The 22039-nt window shown below is 38.2% G+C and overlaps 1 protein-coding gene across 2 annotated transcripts in view; it reads right to left on the minus strand.

Moving 5' to 3' along the window:
- Window positions 1–22039, minus strand: part of SUCLG2 (succinate-CoA ligase GDP-forming subunit beta) — a 286827-nt gene that overhangs the window by 149037 nt on the left and 115751 nt on the right. For both annotated transcript variants that reach the window (XM_012473799.3, XM_012473805.2), the window contains exons 3-4: window positions 2814–2913; window positions 1888–1978 (exon numbers count right to left, since the gene is read on the minus strand). In XM_012473799.3, coding sequence (XP_012329222.2) covers window positions 1888–1978; window positions 2814–2913 — 191 coding nt within the window. The remainder of the gene's footprint in view (window positions 1–1887; window positions 1979–2813; window positions 2914–22039) is intronic.

Below are 22039 nucleotides of genomic sequence, written 5' to 3' on the forward strand. Positions count from 1 at the left end.
CAGATAATTCACCAACGACAATCTACAGATGGCAAATAAGCACATAAAAAGATGTTCAACATCTTTAACCATTAGGGAAATGCAAATTAAAATCACAGTGAACTATAAGTACACACCCATCACAATGGCTAAAATAGTATCACCACCACCAAATGTGGGCTAGAATGTGGAGAACCCTGACTTACACAGTGCTGATGGCAATGTAAAATGAAACAGCCACACTGGAAAACATCTGTCAGTTTCTTAAAAAAACTAATCATACAACTTCCATATAATCCAACAATTATTCCCCAAAATGAAGATTTATATTCATACCAAAAACCTGTTCATGAATGTCTAGAGCAGCTTTATTTGTAATAGCCCAAAACGAACCAACCCAGATATCTTTCAACAGATGATGGTTAAACAAACTGTGGTAGGTACATCCATATCATAGATTGCTACACAGCCAGAAAAAAGGACTGCAATGTGATTCTATGCATGATATGCCTGTATCAAAACATCTCATGTACCCATAAATAGATATACCTATGTACCCACAAAAGTTAACAAAAGAAAATGAACTAAATGCTGATAAATACAATTCAGAGTTTTCCACAAAACTTTCCCTGAAAAGTAAAAACAGGATGTAACCACTGTAGTGTCCTGCAGCATGGTGCACTGGTAGGGACCACTGATCTGTGATGCTATGTCAATGGAGCAGATAGTTGCCAACCCAAAATGTGGGACCCTAATTCGCTCTTAGGACAGGACCTTCTAACCACGGATGCTTTTCAGTGCTAACACATGTGATCAGTGTAGTTGTATAGGAATTTAATGTTTAGCTATAGCTATTTTGAAATTTTAACATAGGTCCCTGCCTTTTTATTTTCCACTGGATTCTGCAACCCAGGTAGCTAGTTCTAATGTCTGGATACACAAAAGGGATGGCAAAAGGTAGATTCAACTGGTAGGAAGCATTTGAATATCCTCAGTAAACAAGCTTTGTTTTTAGGCACATTGATGTTTTTTTGAAGTTCTTTATTGCATTTATTTTCAAAGTTAGTTTGAGACAGCTTTTACAGTTACTTGGAAGTTATGTGCCTTTACTGCTTTCCACGTTGCTTAAAAAAAAAGCCATTTTGATGGGTGTGTAATGATATTTCATTGTGAACCAACCACTGCACTGCAAGACACTGAAGTGGTGACATCCTGTTTTTACTTTTCAGGGAGAGTTTTGTGGAAAACTCTAAGTTGTTGTAATGTGTTATGTAAGGCAGGAGGGAGAGTTAGGTTCTGGTCTCAGTTCTACCACTCACAATTCCATGATTGAGGCAGGCCCCTTTTCTCTGGGCTTTATTTTGTGTGTGGTGGGGAAGGGGGATGGGAGGGGTGTCCACATGCTATACGTACTTGGGCACTTCAGCTGACCTTCATAATGCAATATACCCCCAGCAACAAAAATGGCTCAAAATTATAGTCATCCCCAAATAAGGAATGCAGCACTTAGAAAAACAACCACAATAGATAATTCTGACATGCCTGGGGTTGGGGGTCACTGTGTGGGAGCAGCAAATGTCCCTCACTGAATATAAGGCTGTCATAGCAAGCAACTCTTGACTAAAGAGAATGCATCTGTGTTTTCAGAGGGAAAGCCATTGCTTGGTCACTCACCCTCACCCACTTTTGCTAAATGCTAATGATAATAAATAATATTACTATCATAGAGACCTTTTTATTTCTCCTCAAAGACATACCACTTACTAAACAGATTGGATGAGCTTTAAAAAGTAAAATGGCATATTGCCAAAGAGCAGTACTTCATTAGATTCTGTCAAAAACTAAAGAATGTTTTTTTTTCAATTTTTTAACACATATATAGAAAATGACCCAAAGTATTCATATTACCTTGTTAACTTTCACACCTTCTTTTGGAGTTTGTTTGGTCGCTAGATTGTACCCAATCATCTGTTTAGCCAGCTGTCCTACAACATTAGGGCTAAGAGAAAGAAGAAAAAAGAAGAAAATGAATGTCTGTTAAAAATCATTTTAAAGTAGAGTCCTTACACATAGCCTCATGTCCACACTGCAAAGGCTTCACCTTCACCCTCACAAGACCCATGTGTCTTTCTGCTTATGTGTTTAGCACTGTACTAGAGGCTCAGTGAGAGCAAAATGAATTCATGAATGAATAAATGAAACAAAAGAGGCTTTGTTGACCTCTTTACCCAAATAAGTTACAGTCATAGTAAAGAGATAATGCTGAAATGCATACCAGATTTAGATAAGAGTTGACTGAAGACCCGACAGTGGAAAACTGGGAAGATATTGAACAATTAGTGGGATAGGAAGATGGTAAAAATCAAAGTAAATAGTAAAAAGGTGTGTGACAGGAACAGGGAGAGGAAAGTGTTTAGTGCTAGGAGACACAGGAGATGAAGTTGAAAAGACAGGCTCAAATAAAGGAAGGCTTGGACTATCAGGGGGAGGTACCCCAAACGCCACTGGTAATGGGGAGCCCCTGCAGATTCCTGACTAGGGGAGTGACATTATGGAAGTAGCATTTCAGTTGGAAGTCATATCATTTCCAACATTTATGATGAATCACTGATTGTCTAGGAGAGAAGGACTGTCAAGTTTTTACCAATTAGTAAGAAAAATCCTTTTGTGGGAGAAGAAGGAAAACTAGAGCACTGCCAGAGCCCTCTACCTATGATTTCAGTTTCTTCTAGTTGCTCTGGCCCCCAACCAACCTCCATGTGCCTTTCAATCACAAGCAAGACCTTCCATAACTGCTTGGCCCAAAGACAAGGAATTAAAACCTCCAGACTTACTCTTTAGTTAAATGAACACCTCCCTTCAAACCACTATTGAAGACACCTTTTCCTCTTCCTCCAGCTAAGATCTGGGCTTTTAAAACAATTTCTTTTGCATCTGAAAAAGAAAAATCCAGAGTTGGTAGCTGATTTTAAATTCTTTTTTTTTTTTTAAGTAACAAGGAAAATAATAATGGCACATAACTTCCAAATAACTGGTAAAAGCTCTCTCAAACTAACTTTGAAAATAAATGCGATAAACAACTTCAAAGAAACATCAATGTGCCTAAATACAAAGCTTGTTTACTGAGGATATTCAAATGCTTTCTACCAGTTTAATCATCTAATACTCCACCTTACCAGGGGAAAGCGAGGCATGTGTTCCCTTGCTCTTTTGAGTGTGTCAGAAAAAGCTAAATAAATCCTTGAAGGAGGTATTAATTTTACTGTGTAATGGCACTCCCATGTGGCAGAGGCACCAGTCTGCCAGTAAGAGGAGCTAATCATCAGAGATGTCAAAGGGAAGCCTGGATTATGTGAGGAAGGTTTAAAAGACAAGACACAAAGGTCATAGTTAATAACTGCATTCTGGGAAACCAATAATTTTCTGAGCAGTTGTTCTATATATTGATAGGGTTGGGCTAGGGAGGAGGAAATGGACTGAAACTAAAAGCAAGCCATATTTTAAAATTACTGGCAAAGTTACAAAATATCCTAGGGGAAAGTGGTTGTGGAATCTTTGTTTCTCATCACACTCCAAGAATGAAAGAACTCTCTAATCTGGGCTTTTTAGACCACAGTTATTAACGCAAATATCGTCCCTTGCAGGGAAGTTGGGTGTGTGAAGTAGCCCAATGACAAATGGGGCCTTTAGCAAACAGGGTAACTCCCCTCCCCAACCACACACACAAAAAAAAGGAGTCTCCAAATAAAACATATTTAATAAACCAAACAGCACACATCTGCAGACCACGGCTGATATCTTCTGTTTATGAATCATCTTTGTTTAAAATTAGAGAGCCCAATCAATCCTCTACAAGGATGTGAGAGTATTCTAGTTCAGTACACAAGATTTAGAATCTAAAAACCCAGGTTTCAACCTGGACTTCATCCCTCACTCAGCTGTGTGACATTAGGCAAGTTACTCAATGTCTCTGAGACTCAGTTTATTCAACTATGAAATGATGGTGACGGTTGTTTTAAAAATTAAATGAACACACATGAATGCTTTATAGCCTGAAAACTCATGGTTAATTAAAAACTATTGCCTCAACCAATTAGTGCATTTAATACGTTTGTATATTGTAAAGAATGGTTAGAGATGGCTAAATCAAAAAACTAACATTTTGTTGGTATCTGCCGCTACTCAATGGAGCAAGCACTCTGTTAAATTTGGTTATTTCAGCTATTACTGTCATTGTTATCATTGTTACTCACAGGAAGGCAGGTAAAGGTTCAAACAGAGCCATGGAAGGTTTTATCATGAAGGCAATGGGGAGCTACAGGAGTATTTTACACCATGAGGGCATTCAGCCAGCTGATGTTGTCACACCATTGAGGCTCATTCACTGTCTTCATTCGTTAGTCTTCTTGTCTCCTGTATTTGCTTACACTCAGAAAGCTGAAGTCCACCTTTTTCTCAGAAGCAAACACAGTTCCTTCTTAGAATGCTGTCCTCTGTACCCTCTGGCAATAATTTCTGCCCTGCTTAGGAACCATCACCACATCGGTCAAGCCCTGTCTTATAATAAACTGGTTTCCATCACACTAAGCAGAGGACAAGTTAATTATCAGAAACTCACAAGGAAAGCAGCCAAGTAAAAAGAATGCATTGCATATTTGGGATACTGTAAGAACAGCAGTAAGAGCAAGGATATTGGGGTTAAACAGGCCTTTTTAAAATCTCCAACTTCGCCTATCACTTTCTTCATAGAGAAGAAATGACTGAGATTCAGGAAGGTAAAAAGTAGCACATACTTTTGTAAAGTGGCCACACTAAAGGAGTCTACAGTATAAGGATGATGTGAAGAATAAATGAAATATAGTAGGTAAAGTGCTTGGTACATTTTATTAAAAGTCAAACTATGACAGCTATCATCATTACAATAATTTTCAGCAATAAAGAAAAAAATGCCACACAGGAAGACATTTCCTATTTTTCTTTGGAAGACATTAAGAGGAAAAAATACGTTTTGCTGTCTACCCAAATTTTTAATTGTGATCACTTCAAATTCTTTGAAATAACTGGCATTCCTTTGCCATTATCATTTTTCATAGTCTCGTCATCCCAAAGAAAGAGATGCTTTCCTCTCCGAGCTTTTCAGCAGCAAAACTTGAAAGCCAGACAGAATACCTAATTGAGCATTCTTAATTGGCACTACATAGGCTTGATGAGATCAGCTTTAGTCACTAACCATCAAGACACAGAAACAGTTGTATCCTCAATGAAATGTTGTCAATTACACATGTGGCTATTTGACCTCCAGTCAAAAGGACTCCATGCCAAACATTAGGGAGACCAAGCACCCAGTTCAGAGACTCTGCAGCCATAGATCAGGACAAATAGAAAAAGACAACAATTTATGCACATCTGCAACTTACACCCCAGGCCAAAAAGGGTTCACTAAAATCATTCCTTCTGATTAGATCTCAAGTGCTAAGTCAATATAGTAAGTCGGCAAGCAGCAGCCCAAAGTAAAGCAAGTTTTTCTCATCTTGAGGAAAACTCTCATGAAGTAATTTAACCCAATGCTTATTTACTAAAGGTGCTGAAAATTAAGGCAACTAAATTCTACTCAACAGTAACTTGTCTCTTCATTCAGTATTTACCAAATTGATCCACATGTACTAAATGTCACTGTTTCTATTTATTTAAAGATCTGATTTCTCTTAAAACCCAAATTTCCAGTTTTTGGTTTTTGTGTTTTTTGAACATTGCCTCTTGCCCCAATCCTGAACAGTATTAGAAAAAATAAATAAATAAATCCCATTCATGAAATGCAATTTTTGTCTGAGAAAGTGAGATGATTTAACCATCCTTTAGGAAAACAAGCTAAATGGACAGAGGAAAAGAAATAACTCCAATAGTCTTTGGCTTTTTGTTTTTTTTTTTACTGTAGCAGTCTCACTTTGTTGCCCAGGCTGGAGTGGGGTGATGTGATCTTGGCTCACTTCAACCTCTGCCTCCCGGGTTTAAGCAATTCTCCGGCCTCCAAGTAGCTGGAAGTACAGGCACTTGCCACCAGACCCTGCTAATTTTTTGTATTTTTAGCAGGGACGAGGTTTCGCCATGTTGCTCAGGCTGGTCTTGAAATCCTGAGCTAAGGCAATCTGCCCACCTCAGCCTCGCATGCTAAGATTACAGGTATATAATAGATTTTACGTAGAAATAAACTGCAACCTAGACATTGATAACTATACTATTGGACTCTAAGTTGGTATAACTTGGGTCTGGATAACTCCAAAGTCTTTGCTCTTAATTGCTATTTTTATATGCAGTAAATATGCAATATCTTCACTAAATTTTGTTCCTTTCCTAGTGAATTTCTGAAAATAACCAGTACTCACGGGCTAGGTTTTCACTCAGTTTGATGGGAACCAGTTTATTAGAATGTACATATATTTTAGTAGAAAACACTGTAACACATATCTGACAAACTTATAAATATGTAAGACTCTCAAATACCATATCACTTAAGAGAACAATATTTAGAGCCATTTAAAAAGTCTAAGCAAAACCTCACTCTATGGTCTTTTTTTTTACTCTATTAGCTGAATTATAACAATGTTTTTGCAAATGTTTTCTTTTCATTCTTTACCATAAGTGTTATTCTAGTTATAATACAGTTTTATGCCAATTTTTATAGTTCACCAATAGTCACAGTCTGGATAATAAACATTCTTGGAAGTAGTAGATCTGAAGGGAAAAAAGTCAATTCATTAAGAAAAGTGTAATCTAAATAGAGTACACATTTTTAATTAAGCAAGCTCTGTAAAATGTGATCCACTTAATTTTCTTAGTGATGGCATTCTGAAAAAATATTTACACAAAGTAATGTTCACAAGACATATTTCAGAGACACAATAGGAATCATAGTAAATGTCTAAAATGTTAATCAAATATATTGACAAGAGTAAGTTATTTTCAACTATTTTTTAAAAGCAGTTCAGTGATGAATTCACTATTTGTATTACTGAGCTGCTTTTTATTCAGCATTGCTCTTTTCTAAAATATAATACTTTACTAAATGCTAAATGTATCACTGATACTGCAATGAGATGACTACTACAATGATCATCTATTTGGAGTCAATAATACTGGACTTGTTGTGGAAACTGTTTCCTACGGTTCACTGACTGGAGCAAAATTGGAATATCCAGTTCTCAGCACAATTGCACGGTGTAATATATAGCATGGCAATCACCTTTCATGAGATTTGATAGAATTCCTAATTGAGAAAGTTAAATCGTATTTCAGTATTTCAGATTTACCTATTACCAGACAGAAAGGAGAAGGGAAAATGGAAGGCAAGAGAAGAATCGAGTATTACATAAACATAAACTTTAACAAAGAATATACAATTATACAGAGATAAGTTAGAGTCCTCGGTGCCAATTTCCCTAAGGAAATGAGCCCACTTCCGTGTTTGTGTTATAACTTCAGAACCCAAACATAAAAATAGACAGTTACCAATCTTCAATCATTACACATATTTCCTCAAGTTGAAACTGGGTCGATGGGAATAAGGTGATATTGTGATAATTGTCCATATGTCCAAAGGCATCTTTGAGACTGAAATAATTATTTCAGCTTTCAACATGTCTGACATGGGCTTTTCAAATTTGAGACAGAGAATTTCAAACATACAAGACATTGGAATAAACCATTTCACCGTTGATCACAGCACTTGACTGAATGAGACTGGAGATACATGGTTCCCCAGTAGACTGCTGCCCATCAGAGATTTCAATCATGTATGTCTGAAACAGCCACTTTCAAAGATAAGTAAAAGATAGAAATAGGACCATCTCCAGGAAAAGGATTTTGTGATACAAAGAGGAAGTTACCCAGGGAGATATTATTTCAAATCAAGAAATCCTTAACTGATAAGGATTTAAATCTCAAAGTTTTAAATCTAAAATTTTAAAACTAAAATTTCATGTAAGTTTTAAATCTAAAATTTCCTTTTGAGTATGATTCTCTATTATTAAAAAATTCCTTTATTGAGATACTTTGGGGGTATGATAATGCCATTTTAAAGAGTTTATTGATTATTTTAAAATGATAATATCTTAACACAAAATATATTTATGTTTTCAATGGAATAATTTTATTTTTAGCCCCCATAAAAACTCCTAAAGTTTATTAAATCATAGTTTTTTCATATTTGCAATACTCTTAAAATATTATATATTTATTACTACATTAAAATCTGTAATATAAATTAGCCTACTCTTCTGATCTTGTCACTAATCTTACTTACTTACTTACTGCTTTCATAACCGTTAATACATATTTTGTTTGTGATAAAATTTTTAAAGGTAGATAAAAATTACCTCTAGAAAAACTCAATTCAGTTGTAATATCTTACTATTACTTCTCGGTAAAAGACACAATCTTGCTCTTTTCACGTAGTTTAATACTAGTAAGCTAATCTTACATTGCGTCAATTAGATTAAAAGATGTATTTCCATACGAAAGCCTTAGGATAGAACTCCCTAACACTGATGGAAAAAAAATACCCATGTGACCTCTTCAATACCTGTAGCTAATTGAAGAATTTCTAACACTGTAAGAAACCACAGGACATTAAACAAATCTTTTGCAGATGAAGCCACTTGAAGAAATGACAATTTTTCAGAAGAATACAAGTTTCTTCAGAAGACCAAACTTCTATAAGAAATCTCTATTGATTAATTACAGGCTATAGCAATCCTATTACGATATACATTGACAGTACAAATACCTGTGTAACACTAGTAATTTCAAGAGATGCTGCAAACAGTCATGGAAGATAAAAAGCATTTATGAAAGCCAAAAGTATTTCTACTGTATTATGTGTATGTATTTGAAGAGAAGGAAGGACAACGGAAAACTAGCTATTAAACAATCATGTTTCCCCAATTTTCAAACCAAAGATGTGAGTCAGTCAGGGTTCACTTAAGGAGGCAGAACTACTATGAGTTACAGATAAGGCATTTATTATAGGAATCAAAGTTTGCACAATTACAAGAGGAGCTGAGAAAGGGAAGGTCTAAAAGTGAGGCTGGAGGATCCTAGGAGACCCCAGTCAGCCAGGCAGAGGAATCAGCACCTCTGGATGGAGAAGTGGATGGCAAAGAAGGAGCTGGGGGAAAGGACTTGGGACTTGCTATCAAGTGCTATAGTGTGGATGCCTGTCCCAACAAAATCTCACGTGGAAATTTGATCTCCAGTGTTGGAAGAGAGGCCTAATGAGAGGTGCTTGGGTCATGGGAGAGGATCTCTTATGAACAGATTACCTGGAACTTAAAATAAAACAAAATTAAATTTAAAAATAAATAAATAAATAAATCACCCATCCTCAGGTACTCTTTTACAGCAACACTAAATAGACTAAGACACCAAGCAACTCATGATGGGCCTGGGTCCATATTGCTTGGCAGAATCAAACTTGGGAAAAACAGCTGGACACAGGACAGAGCACAGCAAGAAAAGGCTGGAGCCTTTTGCTAACATCTCTACATCTGTCTGTCACCACCTAATCACAATGAACTGCAAGAAGTAATCGCAAATTCTGTGCCAACTCCTCTTTTAGTCACCTTGAACCCAAAATTATAAGGGGAAGAGAATTCTGGAAAATGTAGTTCCAGCTTAAACAAGGTGAAACAGTACAAGTCAGTACATCTGCTAGCCAAAACATCTGACAGCAGAGCCCATAAGTGTTACAGGTTCAAAATGAACAGCTCTGAAATGTCTCTGAGTGGCTTGAGAATCCATCTCTCCTTTAGTTGCAGATTATTGACGGCTACTTGATATTAAGGGGATTTTCTGGTCAACCTTAACCAGTGATGAGGAAGGGAAGAACAGAAGGTGGCAACAGCCAGAACAGCTATAGGTGTGCAAACACTCATACCTTGCTGGTGAAATATAAACTCATGGAGGTTTCATTTTTAGAGCCAATGAGAATGACTATGAAATTTAAAATGTATGCAATGTATACACTGTCTGACTGCACCTATGTAAAGATGTTTGTTTCACTTTTACAGCAATATTAGTAATTTCCTTATTAAAAAATAAGGAAACTTTGCATTTTCCTTATTTTCTCTTATTTAAATCTTTTCCTCTCTCAGACCCTCCTCTACTGGTGATAGGCCTCTTCATAGATAATCACAATTACTGTCTGGAATCTTTCCCTGCTGTCTGTTTACCGCCATCATTCACTGCCTATGGTCACTGGACACACTCCTGCCAATTTTCTCAGGCTTTCCTGTCCACAACTGAGGAAAATCCTTCACCTTCTCACAAGTAGGTCCTTTCAGACGAGATCCTAAAGCACTGTGGCTGAGCCCTCAATGACCATTTTTTCCTTTACAGCATGAACTATATGAACACCCTCCAGGGAAAACTCTGGCTCAATCGGGCACCACTTCACATTAAACCTGAGACCTCTGTGCCTGCAGATCACCAGGCTCTGCCACACAGTCATCTCCTTTTCATTCAAAGACAACATACCTCAGGAACTCTTCACCTCTTCAACCTGTTCTGCTCTTTGGAGGAACTCATTCTCCAGACAGGCAATGCAGACTGAATTCAAACTCCCTCTCACAGACTCCTGAGCCCAGTGCAAATCAAGGAATTCGGCTGGGCACCTTATTCCACACAGCTGAAAAATTCACAACAGTTAAAAAGTACCTGGAATGTTTGAAGGCAATTAGGAGGTCCATCTGCTCAAGACTCACAGAAAATCCTTTGATAGAGCAATCCCACCTCCATAAAAATTAAAAAGAGAACTAAAGATTTTCATTGCAATGTAGTTACAATAGTGAAACACTAGAAATAATCCAAATGTCTACCAACATTTGGACACATTGGGAAAATCAATTTTATAATATCCACATAATGAAACAATAAAATGCCATATGTATAGTCATTAACAATAATTAAGTATACTTTTTTTATTATACTTAGGATCTGGGATACATGTGCAGAATGTGCAGGCTTGTTACATAGGTATACACATGCCATGGTGGTTTGCTGCCCCTATCAACCCATCATCTGCATTAGGTATCTCCTAATGCTCTCCCTCCCCTATCCCCTCACCACCTGACAGGCCCTGGAGTGTGATGTTCCCCTCCCAGTGTCCATGTGTTCTCTTTGTTCAACTCCCATTTAAGAGTGAGAACATGCAGTGTTGTCTGTTCCTGTGTTACTTTGCTGAGAATGATGGTTTCCAGCTTCATCTCTGTCTGTGCAAAGGACAAGAAATCATCCGAGGCTGCATAGTATTCCATGGTGTATATATGGAACATTTTCTTTATTCAATCTGTCATTGATGGGCATTTGCAATGGTTCTAAGTCTTTGCTATTGTGAACAGTACTGTAATAAACATATGTGAACATGTGTCTTTATAGTAGAATGATGTATAATCCTTTGGGTATATATCCAGTAATGGGATTGCTGAGTCAAATGGTATTTCTGGTTCTAGATCCTTGAGGAATCACCACACTGTCTTCTAATTTACACACTTAAAAACAGTGTAAAAATGTTCCTATTTCTTCACATCCTTTCCAGCATCTGTTGTTTCCAGACTTTTTAATTATCACCATTCTAACTGGCGTGAGATGGTATCTCATTATAGTTTGGATTTACATTTCTCTAATGACCAGTGATGATTAGCCTTTTTTCATTATTTGTTGGCTGCATAAATGTCTTCTTTTGAGAAGTGTCTGTTCATATCCTTCACTGACTTTTTGACGGGGTTCTGTGTTTCTTTCTCGAAAATTTGTTGAAGTTTTTGTAGATTCTGGATATTAGCCCTTTATCAGATGAATAAATTGCAAAAGGTTTCTCCCATTCCGTACGTTGCCCGTTCACTCTGATTTTTTTTTTTTTTTTTGCTATGCAGAAGTTCTTTGGTTTAATTAGATCCCATTTGTCAATTTTGGCTTTTGTTGTCATTGCTTTTGGTGTTTTAGTCATGAAGTCTTTGCCATGCCTATGTCCTGAATGGTATTGCCTAGGTTTTCTTCTAAGATTTTTATAGTTTTAGGTCTTACATTTAAGTCTTTAATCCATTTTGAGTTAATTTTTGCATAAGGTGTAAGGAAGGGGTCCAGTTTCACTTTTCTGCATATGGCTAGCCAGTTTTCCCAACACCATTCATTAAATAGGGAATCCTTTTCCCAGTGCTTGTTTTTGTTAGGTTTTCCAAAGATCAGATGGTTGCAGATGTGTGGCATTATTTCTGAGGCCTCTGGTCTGTTCCATTGGTCTATATATCTGTTTTGGTACTAGTACCATGCTGCTCTGGTTACTGTAGCCTTGTAGTATAGTTTGAAGTCAGGTAGCATGATGCCTCCAGCTTTGTTGTTTTTGCTTAGGATTGTCTTGGCTATGCAGGCTCTTTTTTGGTTCCATATGAAATTTAAAGTAGTTTTTTCTAATTCTGTGAAGAAAGTCAATGGTAGCTTGATGAAGATAGCATTGAATCTATAAATTACATTAGGCAATATGGCCATTTTCATGATATTGATTATTCCTATCCATGAGCACAGAATGTTTTTCCATTTGTTTGTGTCCAACCTTATTTCCTTGAGCAGTGGTTTGTAATTCTCCTTGAAGAGGTCCTTCACATCCTTTGTAAGTTGTATTCCTAGGTATTTTATTCTCTCTGTAGCAGTTGTGAATGGGCATTCACTCTTGATTTGGCTGTTTGTCTGTTACTGGTGTATAGGAATGCTTGTGATTTTTGCACATTGATTTTGTATCCTGAGACATTGCTGAAGTTGTGTATTGGCTTCAGTAGTTTTTAGGCTGAGACAATGGGGTTTTCTGGATATAGTATTATGTCATCTGCAGAGACAACAGAATGTTTTTCTATTTGTTTGTGTCCACCCTTATTTCCTTGAGCATTGGTTTGTAATTCTCCTTGAAGAGATCCTTCACATCCTTTGTAAGTTGTATTCCTAGGTATCTTATTCTCTTTGTAGCAATTGTGAATGGGAGTTCACTCATGATTTGGCTGTTTCTCTATTACTGGTGTATAAGAATGCTTGTGATTTTTGCACATTGATTTTGTATCCTGAGACTTTGCTGAAGTTGCTTATCAGCTTAAGGAGATTTTGGGCTGAGATGATGGGGTTTCCTAAATATACAATCATGTCATCTGCAAACAGAGACAATATGACTTCCTGTCTTCCTAGTTGAATACCCTCTATTTCTTTCTCTTGCCAATTGCCCAGCCAAAACTTCCAATATTATGTTGAATAAGAGTGGTGATAGAAGGCATCCTTGTCTTGTACTGGTTTTCAAAGGGAATGCTGCCAACTTTTACCCATTCAGTATGATATTGGCTGTGGGACTGTCATAGATAGCTCTTATAATTTTGAGATACATTCCATGAACACCTAGTTTATTGAGAGTTTTTAGCATGAAGAGGTGTTGAATGTTATGAAAGGCCTTTTCTGCATCTATTGAGATAATCATGTGGTTTCTGTCATTAGTTCTGTTTATGTGATGAATTATGTTTATTAATATGCATATGCTGAACCAGCCCTGCATCCCAGGGATGAACCCAACTTGATCATGGTGGATAAGCTTTTTAATGTGCTGCTGGATTTGGTTTGCCAGTATTTTACTGAGGATTTTTGCATCAATATTCATCAGGGATATTGGCCTGAAATTTTCATTTTTTGTTGTCTCTACCAGGTTTCGGTATCAGATGATGCTGGCCTCATAAAATGAGTTAAAGAGGATTCCCTCTTTTTCTCTTGTTTGGAATAGTTTCAGAAGAAATGGTAGCAGCTCTTCTTTATAACTCTGGTAGAATTCAGCTGCAAATCTGTCTGATGCTGGGCTTTTTTTGATTGACAGGTTATTAGTTACTGCCTCAATTTCAGAATTTGTTATTGGTCTATTCAGGGATTTGAGTTTTTCCTGGTTTAGTCTTGGGAGGGTGTATATGTTCAAAATCTAACCCTTTCTTCTGGATTTTCTAGTTTATTTGCATAGATTTTCTAGTTCATTTACTATTCTCTGATAGTAGTTTGTATTTCTGTGGGATGAGTGGTGATATCCCCTTTATCATTTTTTATTATGTCTATTTGATTCTTCTCTCTTTTCCTCTTTATTAGTCTGGCTAGCAGTCTATCTATTTTGTTAATTATTTCAAAAAAAACCAGCTCCTAGATTCATTGATTTTTTTGAAGGTTTTTCATGTCTCTAACTCCTTCAGTTCTGCTCTGATCTTACTTCTTGTCTTCTGCTTTCGAATTTGTTTGCTCTTATTTCTCTAGTTCTTTTAATTGAGATGTCAGGATGTCAATTTTAGATCTTTCTTGCTGTCTTCTGTGGGCATTTGGTACTACAAAATTCCCTCTAAATATTGCTTTAGCTGTGTCCCAGAGATTCTGGTACATTGTGTCTTTGTTCTCATTGGTTTCAAAGAGCTTATTAATCCACTGGCTCGAAATTCTCACTACAAGCATAACAGTATGAAGTCAACCTGGGAATCTCCAGCTTGGTGGAGGGAGGGGCATATGCCATTCATTACTCAGGCTTCAGTAGGAAGTTTTCCCCTCACAGTGTAAACAAAGCCACCAGGAATGTTAAACTGAGTGGAGCCTACTTCAGCTTGGCAAAGCCACTGTAACCAGCCCACCTCTCTAGATTCCTCCTCTCTGGGCAGGGCATCTCTGAAAGAAAGGCAGCAGCCCCAGTCAGGGGCTTATAGATAAAAGCCCTATCTCTCTTGGACAGAGCACCAGAGGGAAGGGGTGCCTGTGGACACAGCTTCAGCAGACTTAAACTTTCCTGCCAGCTGGTTCAGAAAAGAGCAGCGGATCTCCCAGCACAGCACTCCAGCTGCTAAGGGACAGACTGCCTCCTCAAGTGGGTCCCTGACCCTCATGCATCCTGACAGGGAGACACCTCCCAGCAGGGGTCGACAGATACCTCATACAGAATAGCTCTGGCTGGCATGTGGCGGGTGCCACTCTGGGATGAAGCTTCTAGAGGAAGGAACAGGCAGCAATCTTTGCTGTTCTGCAGCCTCCACTGGTGATACCCAGGAAAACAAGGCCTGGAGTGGACCCCCAGCAAACTCCAGCAGCCCTAAAGCAGAGAGTCCTGACTACTAAAAGGAAAACTATCAGACAGAAAGGCATAGCATCACCATCAACAAAAAGGATGTCCACAGAGAAACTCCATCTGAAAGCCACCAACATCAAAGATGAAAGGTAGATAAATCCACAAAGATGAAGGAAAATCAGTGTAAAAAGGCTAAAAATTCCAAAAACCAGAATGCCTCTTCTCCTCCAAAGGATCCCAACTCCTCGTCAGCAAGGGAACAAAACTGAACAGAGAATAAGTTTGATGAATTAACAGAAGTATGCTTCAGAAGGTGGGTAATAGCAAACTCATCTGAGCTAAAGGAGCATGTTCTAACCCAATGCAAGGAAGCCAAGAACTCTGAAAAAACATTAGAGGAATTGCTAACTAGAATAACCAGTTTAGAGAAAAACATAAATGACCTGATGGAGCTGAAAAACGTAGCATGAGAACTTTATGAAGCATACATAAGTTCCAATAACTGAATCAATCAAGCTGAAGAAAGGATATCAGAGACTGAATATCAACTTAATGAAATAAAGTGAGAACACAAGGTTAGAGAAAAAAGAGTGAAAAGAAATAAACAAAGCCTCCAAGAAATAAGGGACTATGTGAAGAGACCAAATCTATGTTTGATTGATGTACCTGAAAGTGACGGGGAGAATGGAACTAAGTTGGAAAACACACTGCAGGATATTATCCAGGAGAACTTCCCCACCTAACAAGACAGGCCAATATTCAAATTTAGGAAATACAGAGAACACCACAAAGGTACTCCTCAAGAAGAGCAACCCCAAGACACATAGTCATCAGATTCAACAAGGTTGAAATGAAGGAAATAATGTTAAGGGCAGCCAGAGAGAAAGGTTGGGCTACCCACAAAGGGAAGCCCATCAGACTCACAGCAGATCTCTCTGCAGAAATCCTACAAGCCAAAAGAGAGTGGGGACTAATATTCAGCAATCTTAAAGAAAAGAATTTTCAACCCAAAATTTCATATCCAGCCAAACTAAGCTTCATAAACAAAGGAGAAATAAAATCCTTTTATTGTCACCACCAGGCCTACCTTACAAGAGCTCCTAAAGGAAGCACTAAATATGGAAAGGAAAAATCAGTCTCAGCCACTGCAAAGACATATCAAATTATAAAGACCACCAACACTATGAAGAAACTGCATCAACTAATGGGCAAAATAACCAGCTAGCATCATGACAGGATCAAATTCACATATAACAATATTAACCTTAAATGTAAATGGGCTAAATGCCCCAATGAAAAGACACAGACTGGCAAACTGGATAAAGAGTCAAGACCCATCAGTGTGCTGTATTCAGGAGACCTGTCTCATGTGCAGACAGACATAGGCTCAAAATAAAGGGACGGAGGAAGATTTACGAAGCAAATGGAAAGAAAAAAAAAAAGCAGGGGTTGCAATCCTAGTCTCTGATAAAACAGACTTTAAACCAACAAAAATCAAAAAAGACAAAGAAGGGTATTACATAATGGTACAGGGATCAACGAAACAAAAAGAGCTAACTATCCTAAATATATATACACCCAATACAGAAGCACCGAGATTCATAAAGCAAGTTCTTAGAGACCTACAATGAGACTTGGACTCACACACAATAATAGTGGGAGACTTTAACACCCCACTGTCAATATTAGACAGATCAATGAGATAGAAAATTAACAAAGATATTCTGGACTTGAACTCAGCTCTGGACCAAGCAGACCTAATAGACATCTATAGAACTCTCCACCTGAAATCAACAGAATATGCATTCTTCTCAGCACCACATGGCACGTATTCTAAAATTGACCACATAATTGGAAGTAAAATACTCTTCAGCAAATACAAAACAATGGAAATCATAACAAACAGTCTCTCAAACCATAACGCAATCAAATTAGAACTCAGTATCAAGAAACTCACTCAAAACTGCACAAGTACATGGAAACTGAACGACCTGCTCCTCAATGACTACTGGGTAAATTAAGTATACTTTAAAGTATAAATGCCAGAAAATGCCCATGTACAAACTAAGCTTTAAGTAGACCTTAGTGTCTACTATTCTAAACCTCATGACTTGTAAATAGTTACATAGTTATAATGAAATCTAAATGAAGCCAGGCACAGTGGCTCACTCCTGTAATCCCAGAACTATGGGAGGATGAGGCAGGCAGATCACAAGGTCAACAGATCGAGACCATCCTGGCCAACATGGTGAAACCCCATCTCTACTAAAAATACAAAAAAATTAGCTGGGCGTAGTGGCATGTGCCTGTAAGCCCAGCTACTTAGGAGGCTGAGGCAGGAGAATCACTTGAACCCAGGAGGGGGAGGTTGCAGTGAGCTGAGATCACACCACCTGCACTCCAGCCTGGCGACAGAGCAAGACTCAGTCTCCAAAAAAAAAAAAAAAAAAAGAAATCTAAATGAAATATAAATAACCAAGGTTGGGTGTGGTGGCTAATACCTGTATGCCACTTCAGGAGGCCAATACAGATGGGATTCAGACAGGTGGGTTGCTTGAGCCCAGGAGTTCGAGACAAGCCTGAACAACATGATAAAACCCTGTCTCTACATAAGTACAAAAATTACCCTGGCATGGTGGCACACATGAAGTCCAGGCTACTTGGCAGGCTGTGGTGGGAGGATCAGTTAAGCCCAGGAGGTCAAGACTGCAGTGAGCCATAATTGTGTCACTGTACTCTAGTCTGGGTGACAGAGTGAGACCCTTTCTCAAAAACAAATAAATAAATGAGCAATAACCAAACTATTAACTGAGGTTACCTTGAGGAAGTAGGGAGTAGTAAGCATTACGGGTACAACATCATATCTTTTCTGTGTTAATTTTTTTTGCAATTGTCATGTGTTAGAAAAAAATAAAAAATAAGAGTTTAAAAACTGAGTTAAGTGTGGGTAATTATTCATAGTAGTTTGTCTTGAATATTTAAATACTCTTTTCTGTATCAGCCTTTACCATTTTACCAGATAGGGTCAGGGGTGTATATATCTGAGGAAGCATCTAGAAGATATCTTAAGGACACATGGCTGAATAGCTTATAACATGACCTCCTAAAGACTCATGCAAGAAAAATGGGACTGGTAGGAAAATGTTTTGCCCTTTTAAAATACTACTGAGCACTTCCTCATTCTATGAGAACTCAACAATTTTTTAAAATGTCATGGTCATTGCCTTTCATAAACTTAAAATTGACTGGAAGAAACAGAAACAAAATTAATTACTTAAATATTTTAATTTATAATAAGCATTAAGAAACAAATTAAGCAGGAAGGGGAAGTGGTGTCACCTAAAGCTGGGCAGGAAAAAAAGAGAGAAGAGCTATTGATATGGTGTGGCTCTGTGTCCCCACCCAAATCTCATCTCGAATTGTAATCACCTGGTGTGGAGGGAGGGTTCTAGTGGGAGGTGACTGGATGGTGGGAATGGTTGCCTCCATGCTGTTCTGATGATAGTAAGTTCTCACCAGATATGATGGTTTAAAAGTTGCACTCCCCTCCTCACTCTCTCTCTCTCTCTCCTGCCACTCGTGAAGAAGGTGCCTGCCTCCCCTTCACCTTTCGCCATGACTGTAAGTTTCCTGAGGCCTCCCCAGCCACACAGAACTGTGAGTCAATTAAACCTCTTTCCTTTATAAATTACCTAGTCAATTAAACCTCTTTCCTTTATAAATTACCTAGTCCTTTATAAATTTCCTTTATAAATTACCTAGTGAGAATGGACTCATACAGCAATAAAGAGAAGACACTTGGCCACTGTCATGAAGAAGAGCTGTAAGACTTTTATTCTAGGAAGATGAGGTTGGACAGCAAGGGCTTGGAGGGAAAAACAACTAAAAAGTGTCCTTTGTTTTTCTATTTATATCTTTTTGGCTTTCTTGGTCTCCTGTTTAAATTAGAAATCACTATAGCACCACTTCAAATAAAGCAGCAAATCATGCCAGGATCCCGCACTATAAATCATTGAAATTTGCTATTTCAGACATTCAAAAAACTTCTACATATTGAAGTTTATTTTCCTATGTTCAAGAACAGCATATAAATAGAAAATACATTGATCACCTTTGTTAAATTTAGATATTTTACCCCAATGCCTTTAAGAGCTCTAATAATTTTATCATGCCAGCCTTAAAACAGCCCCCAATTAGGTAAGCTAACTCTCAGACAAGGCTCCTATAAAAGCTCCTCAAGGGGTCAGTGAGATTCACACTAAGTATTACATAGTAGTAACAATAATAAAGTATATGCTTCCCTCCTCCCATACTGCAAATAAACACATATTCCATAATTTAAATCTATTATAATTCCAAATGCCAGAGATACAGAATTCCAAACAACAGCTTTATGTTGTTGACATAAAAAGAAATTCAGGAGGTTTTTATCTTCAATTTTAAAGTTTGTTAACTGGTCGATGACATGTTGGAGTTAAGCAGAAGCCAGGAATGACCTACCCCAAGAGAGATGAAAGATCTCAGAACCACTTTCCCATGATAAACACATCTACTCAGGTCCAGCATAATTTGTTATGTTGCTTTCAAATTGCACTGAGTTTTAAATTGCAATGTCTTGCTCTTTTATTGCCTATCTTGATGCATTCATTGTGTCTGAAATCTAAGTCTATTGCTTGAGTGTTAAACACAAAGGGGACTTAAGATTACATCCTGGAGGATGAAACTGAGCAGTATCAATGAACTTGGTTGGAAGAGTTTATATTTGGCTTTCTAGGGTTGTGAATGCCCGAGAAATAACTATTTCCTTTTCTCTTTACGCCACTTTCTTTTGTTTCCACCTTCATTCTTTCTTTCCTTCCTTCCCTCACTTTTTCTTCCTTTCTCCTTCCCTCCCTTCCTCTCTCCTTTCATTATTCTTTTTCTCACTCCCTTCCCTGCAATGCTTCCAAGTTATCTAATTTGCAGGTTCGACTATATTTGAGATAACTAATTTCAGTTTCAGCAGCCAGAGAGATCAGCATTTACTTCAGATTCTGCCCTCCATTTCACTCTCCCTCAGAACCACTCCCAAATAAGGATTTATCCACTTAAATCCCTGTCAATTGGAACACTCATTATCAACGTGCTACACCTAACCGCAGAAGCCATAAAACCTACACCTACTATCTTGGACTGTTTTTAAAACGACATTTCTGGTTATATGTGAGCATTCAAATCTCTTCTGGGACTTTCTGCATCTTATTTTTCAATGCCTGGCTTGAGCTAGAATTCATACTGGGGGAAGCCAGGCCAAGTGTTATAAATGGGAAATGAGGGAATTAACAAGCTGGTATGAATTTTACTTCTTGGAGTAAAAGAACACAAAATTTTTTGACTTGAGTTTGGAATTATACCACCCAAGACAGCACAGGAAAATACTTAAGAGCTAGCATCCATATCTGGTAAAACTGAAAGAAAATTTGGCAGCTGTTACGAAGTTCTCCAATGGTATTAGTGTGGTAGAGAAATCAAGTCCTCTTTTATAGGAACCAAGCAGTCCTATAGGAAGATACTCTGAAATTACAGTCATTTGAAGAAATTTGCACTAATGATTCATACTTCAGGCCAGACATGGTGGCTCACACCTGTAATCTCAGCACTTTGGGAGGCCAAGGCAAGTGGATCACTTGAGGCCAGGAGTTCGAGACCAGCCTGGCCAGCATGGTGAAACCCCATCTCTATTAAAAATACAAAAATTAGCCAGGTATGGTAGCACATGCCTTTAATCCTAGTTACTCAGGAGACTGAGGCTGGAAAATCACCAGATCCAGGGAGGCAGAGGTTGCAGTGAGCCAAGATTGTGCCACTGCCCTCTAGCCTGGCTAGAGTAAGATTCTGTCTCAAAATAAGCAAACAAACAAAATCAGCTGAGCATAGTGGCAGAGGCCTGTAATCCCAGCTACTCGGGAGGCTGAGGCAGGAGAATTGCTTGAACCCAGGAAGTGGAAGCTGCAGTGAGCCAGGATTGTACCACTGTACTCCAGCCTGGGCGAAAAGAGTGAGACTCCGTCTCAAAAACCAAACAAACAAACAAAAAAGATTCATATTTCATCAACACAGCCGGAAAGCTAGCATATAAGTCTATTCCTCCTACCCACAGACAGTTTGCTAATATGGCTAATATTTTTTCTATACCCCCACATTCTCTGCTATGGTCTGAATGTTTGGGTACCTTCCACCCCAAAATTCATAAATTGACATCCTAACCCCCAAGGTGATAGTATTAGGAGGTGGGGGCAGAGTTCTCCTGCATGGGATTAGTGCCCTTCTAAATGGGACCCCAGAGAGCTCCCTCATCCCTTCTACCACGTGAGGACACAGCTAGAAGGCACTATGTGTTAATCAGAAAGCAGGCTCTCCTCAGACACTGCATCTGCCTTGGTCTTAGACTTCCCAGTCCCCAAAGCTATGAGAAACAAATTTCTGTTGTTTATAGGCCACCCAGTCTATGGTATTTCCTTACAGCAGCCAGAATGAACTAAGATACTACCTGAACAAATAGTGTTTTACTCTGTTGTCTATTTTAGTTTTCAGGAGCATGGACATCCAGAAGTAAACAACACATCAACAGAATTACCTGAAATACTCTCCTTGGTCCTCAAGCACTGGTGTCCTTAAACCCAGCTGCAGCCTCTTCCAGGTTCCTGACCCTTTCTCATTGCCTCCAAGCACAAGGTGGAAGAGTCTGTCATAATGCATAAACATGATTTCACTGTGGGGAGGGGGCAGATCTTGCTTCCCTAGAAGAATTTCCCAGGATACCTGTCCAAAAAGCTAAAAACAGAGTAACTCCAGAAAAGAAGAAGTCCTAGCCTTATGCAAAGGGAACAATTTTTACGAATCAACTAAATTAACATTGACTTAGGAATGCCACCATGTCTAACAAAGCAGATGCCACCTCTCCTCTGAAGGCCC

This window comes from Aotus nancymaae, unplaced genomic scaffold, assembly GCF_030222135.1.
Source record: "Aotus nancymaae isolate 86718 unplaced genomic scaffold, 86718_ANA_hifiasm-v0.15.2.pri h1tg000046l, whole genome shotgun sequence".
In the NCBI taxonomy this organism is placed as follows: domain Eukaryota; kingdom Metazoa; phylum Chordata; class Mammalia; order Primates; family Aotidae; genus Aotus; species Aotus nancymaae.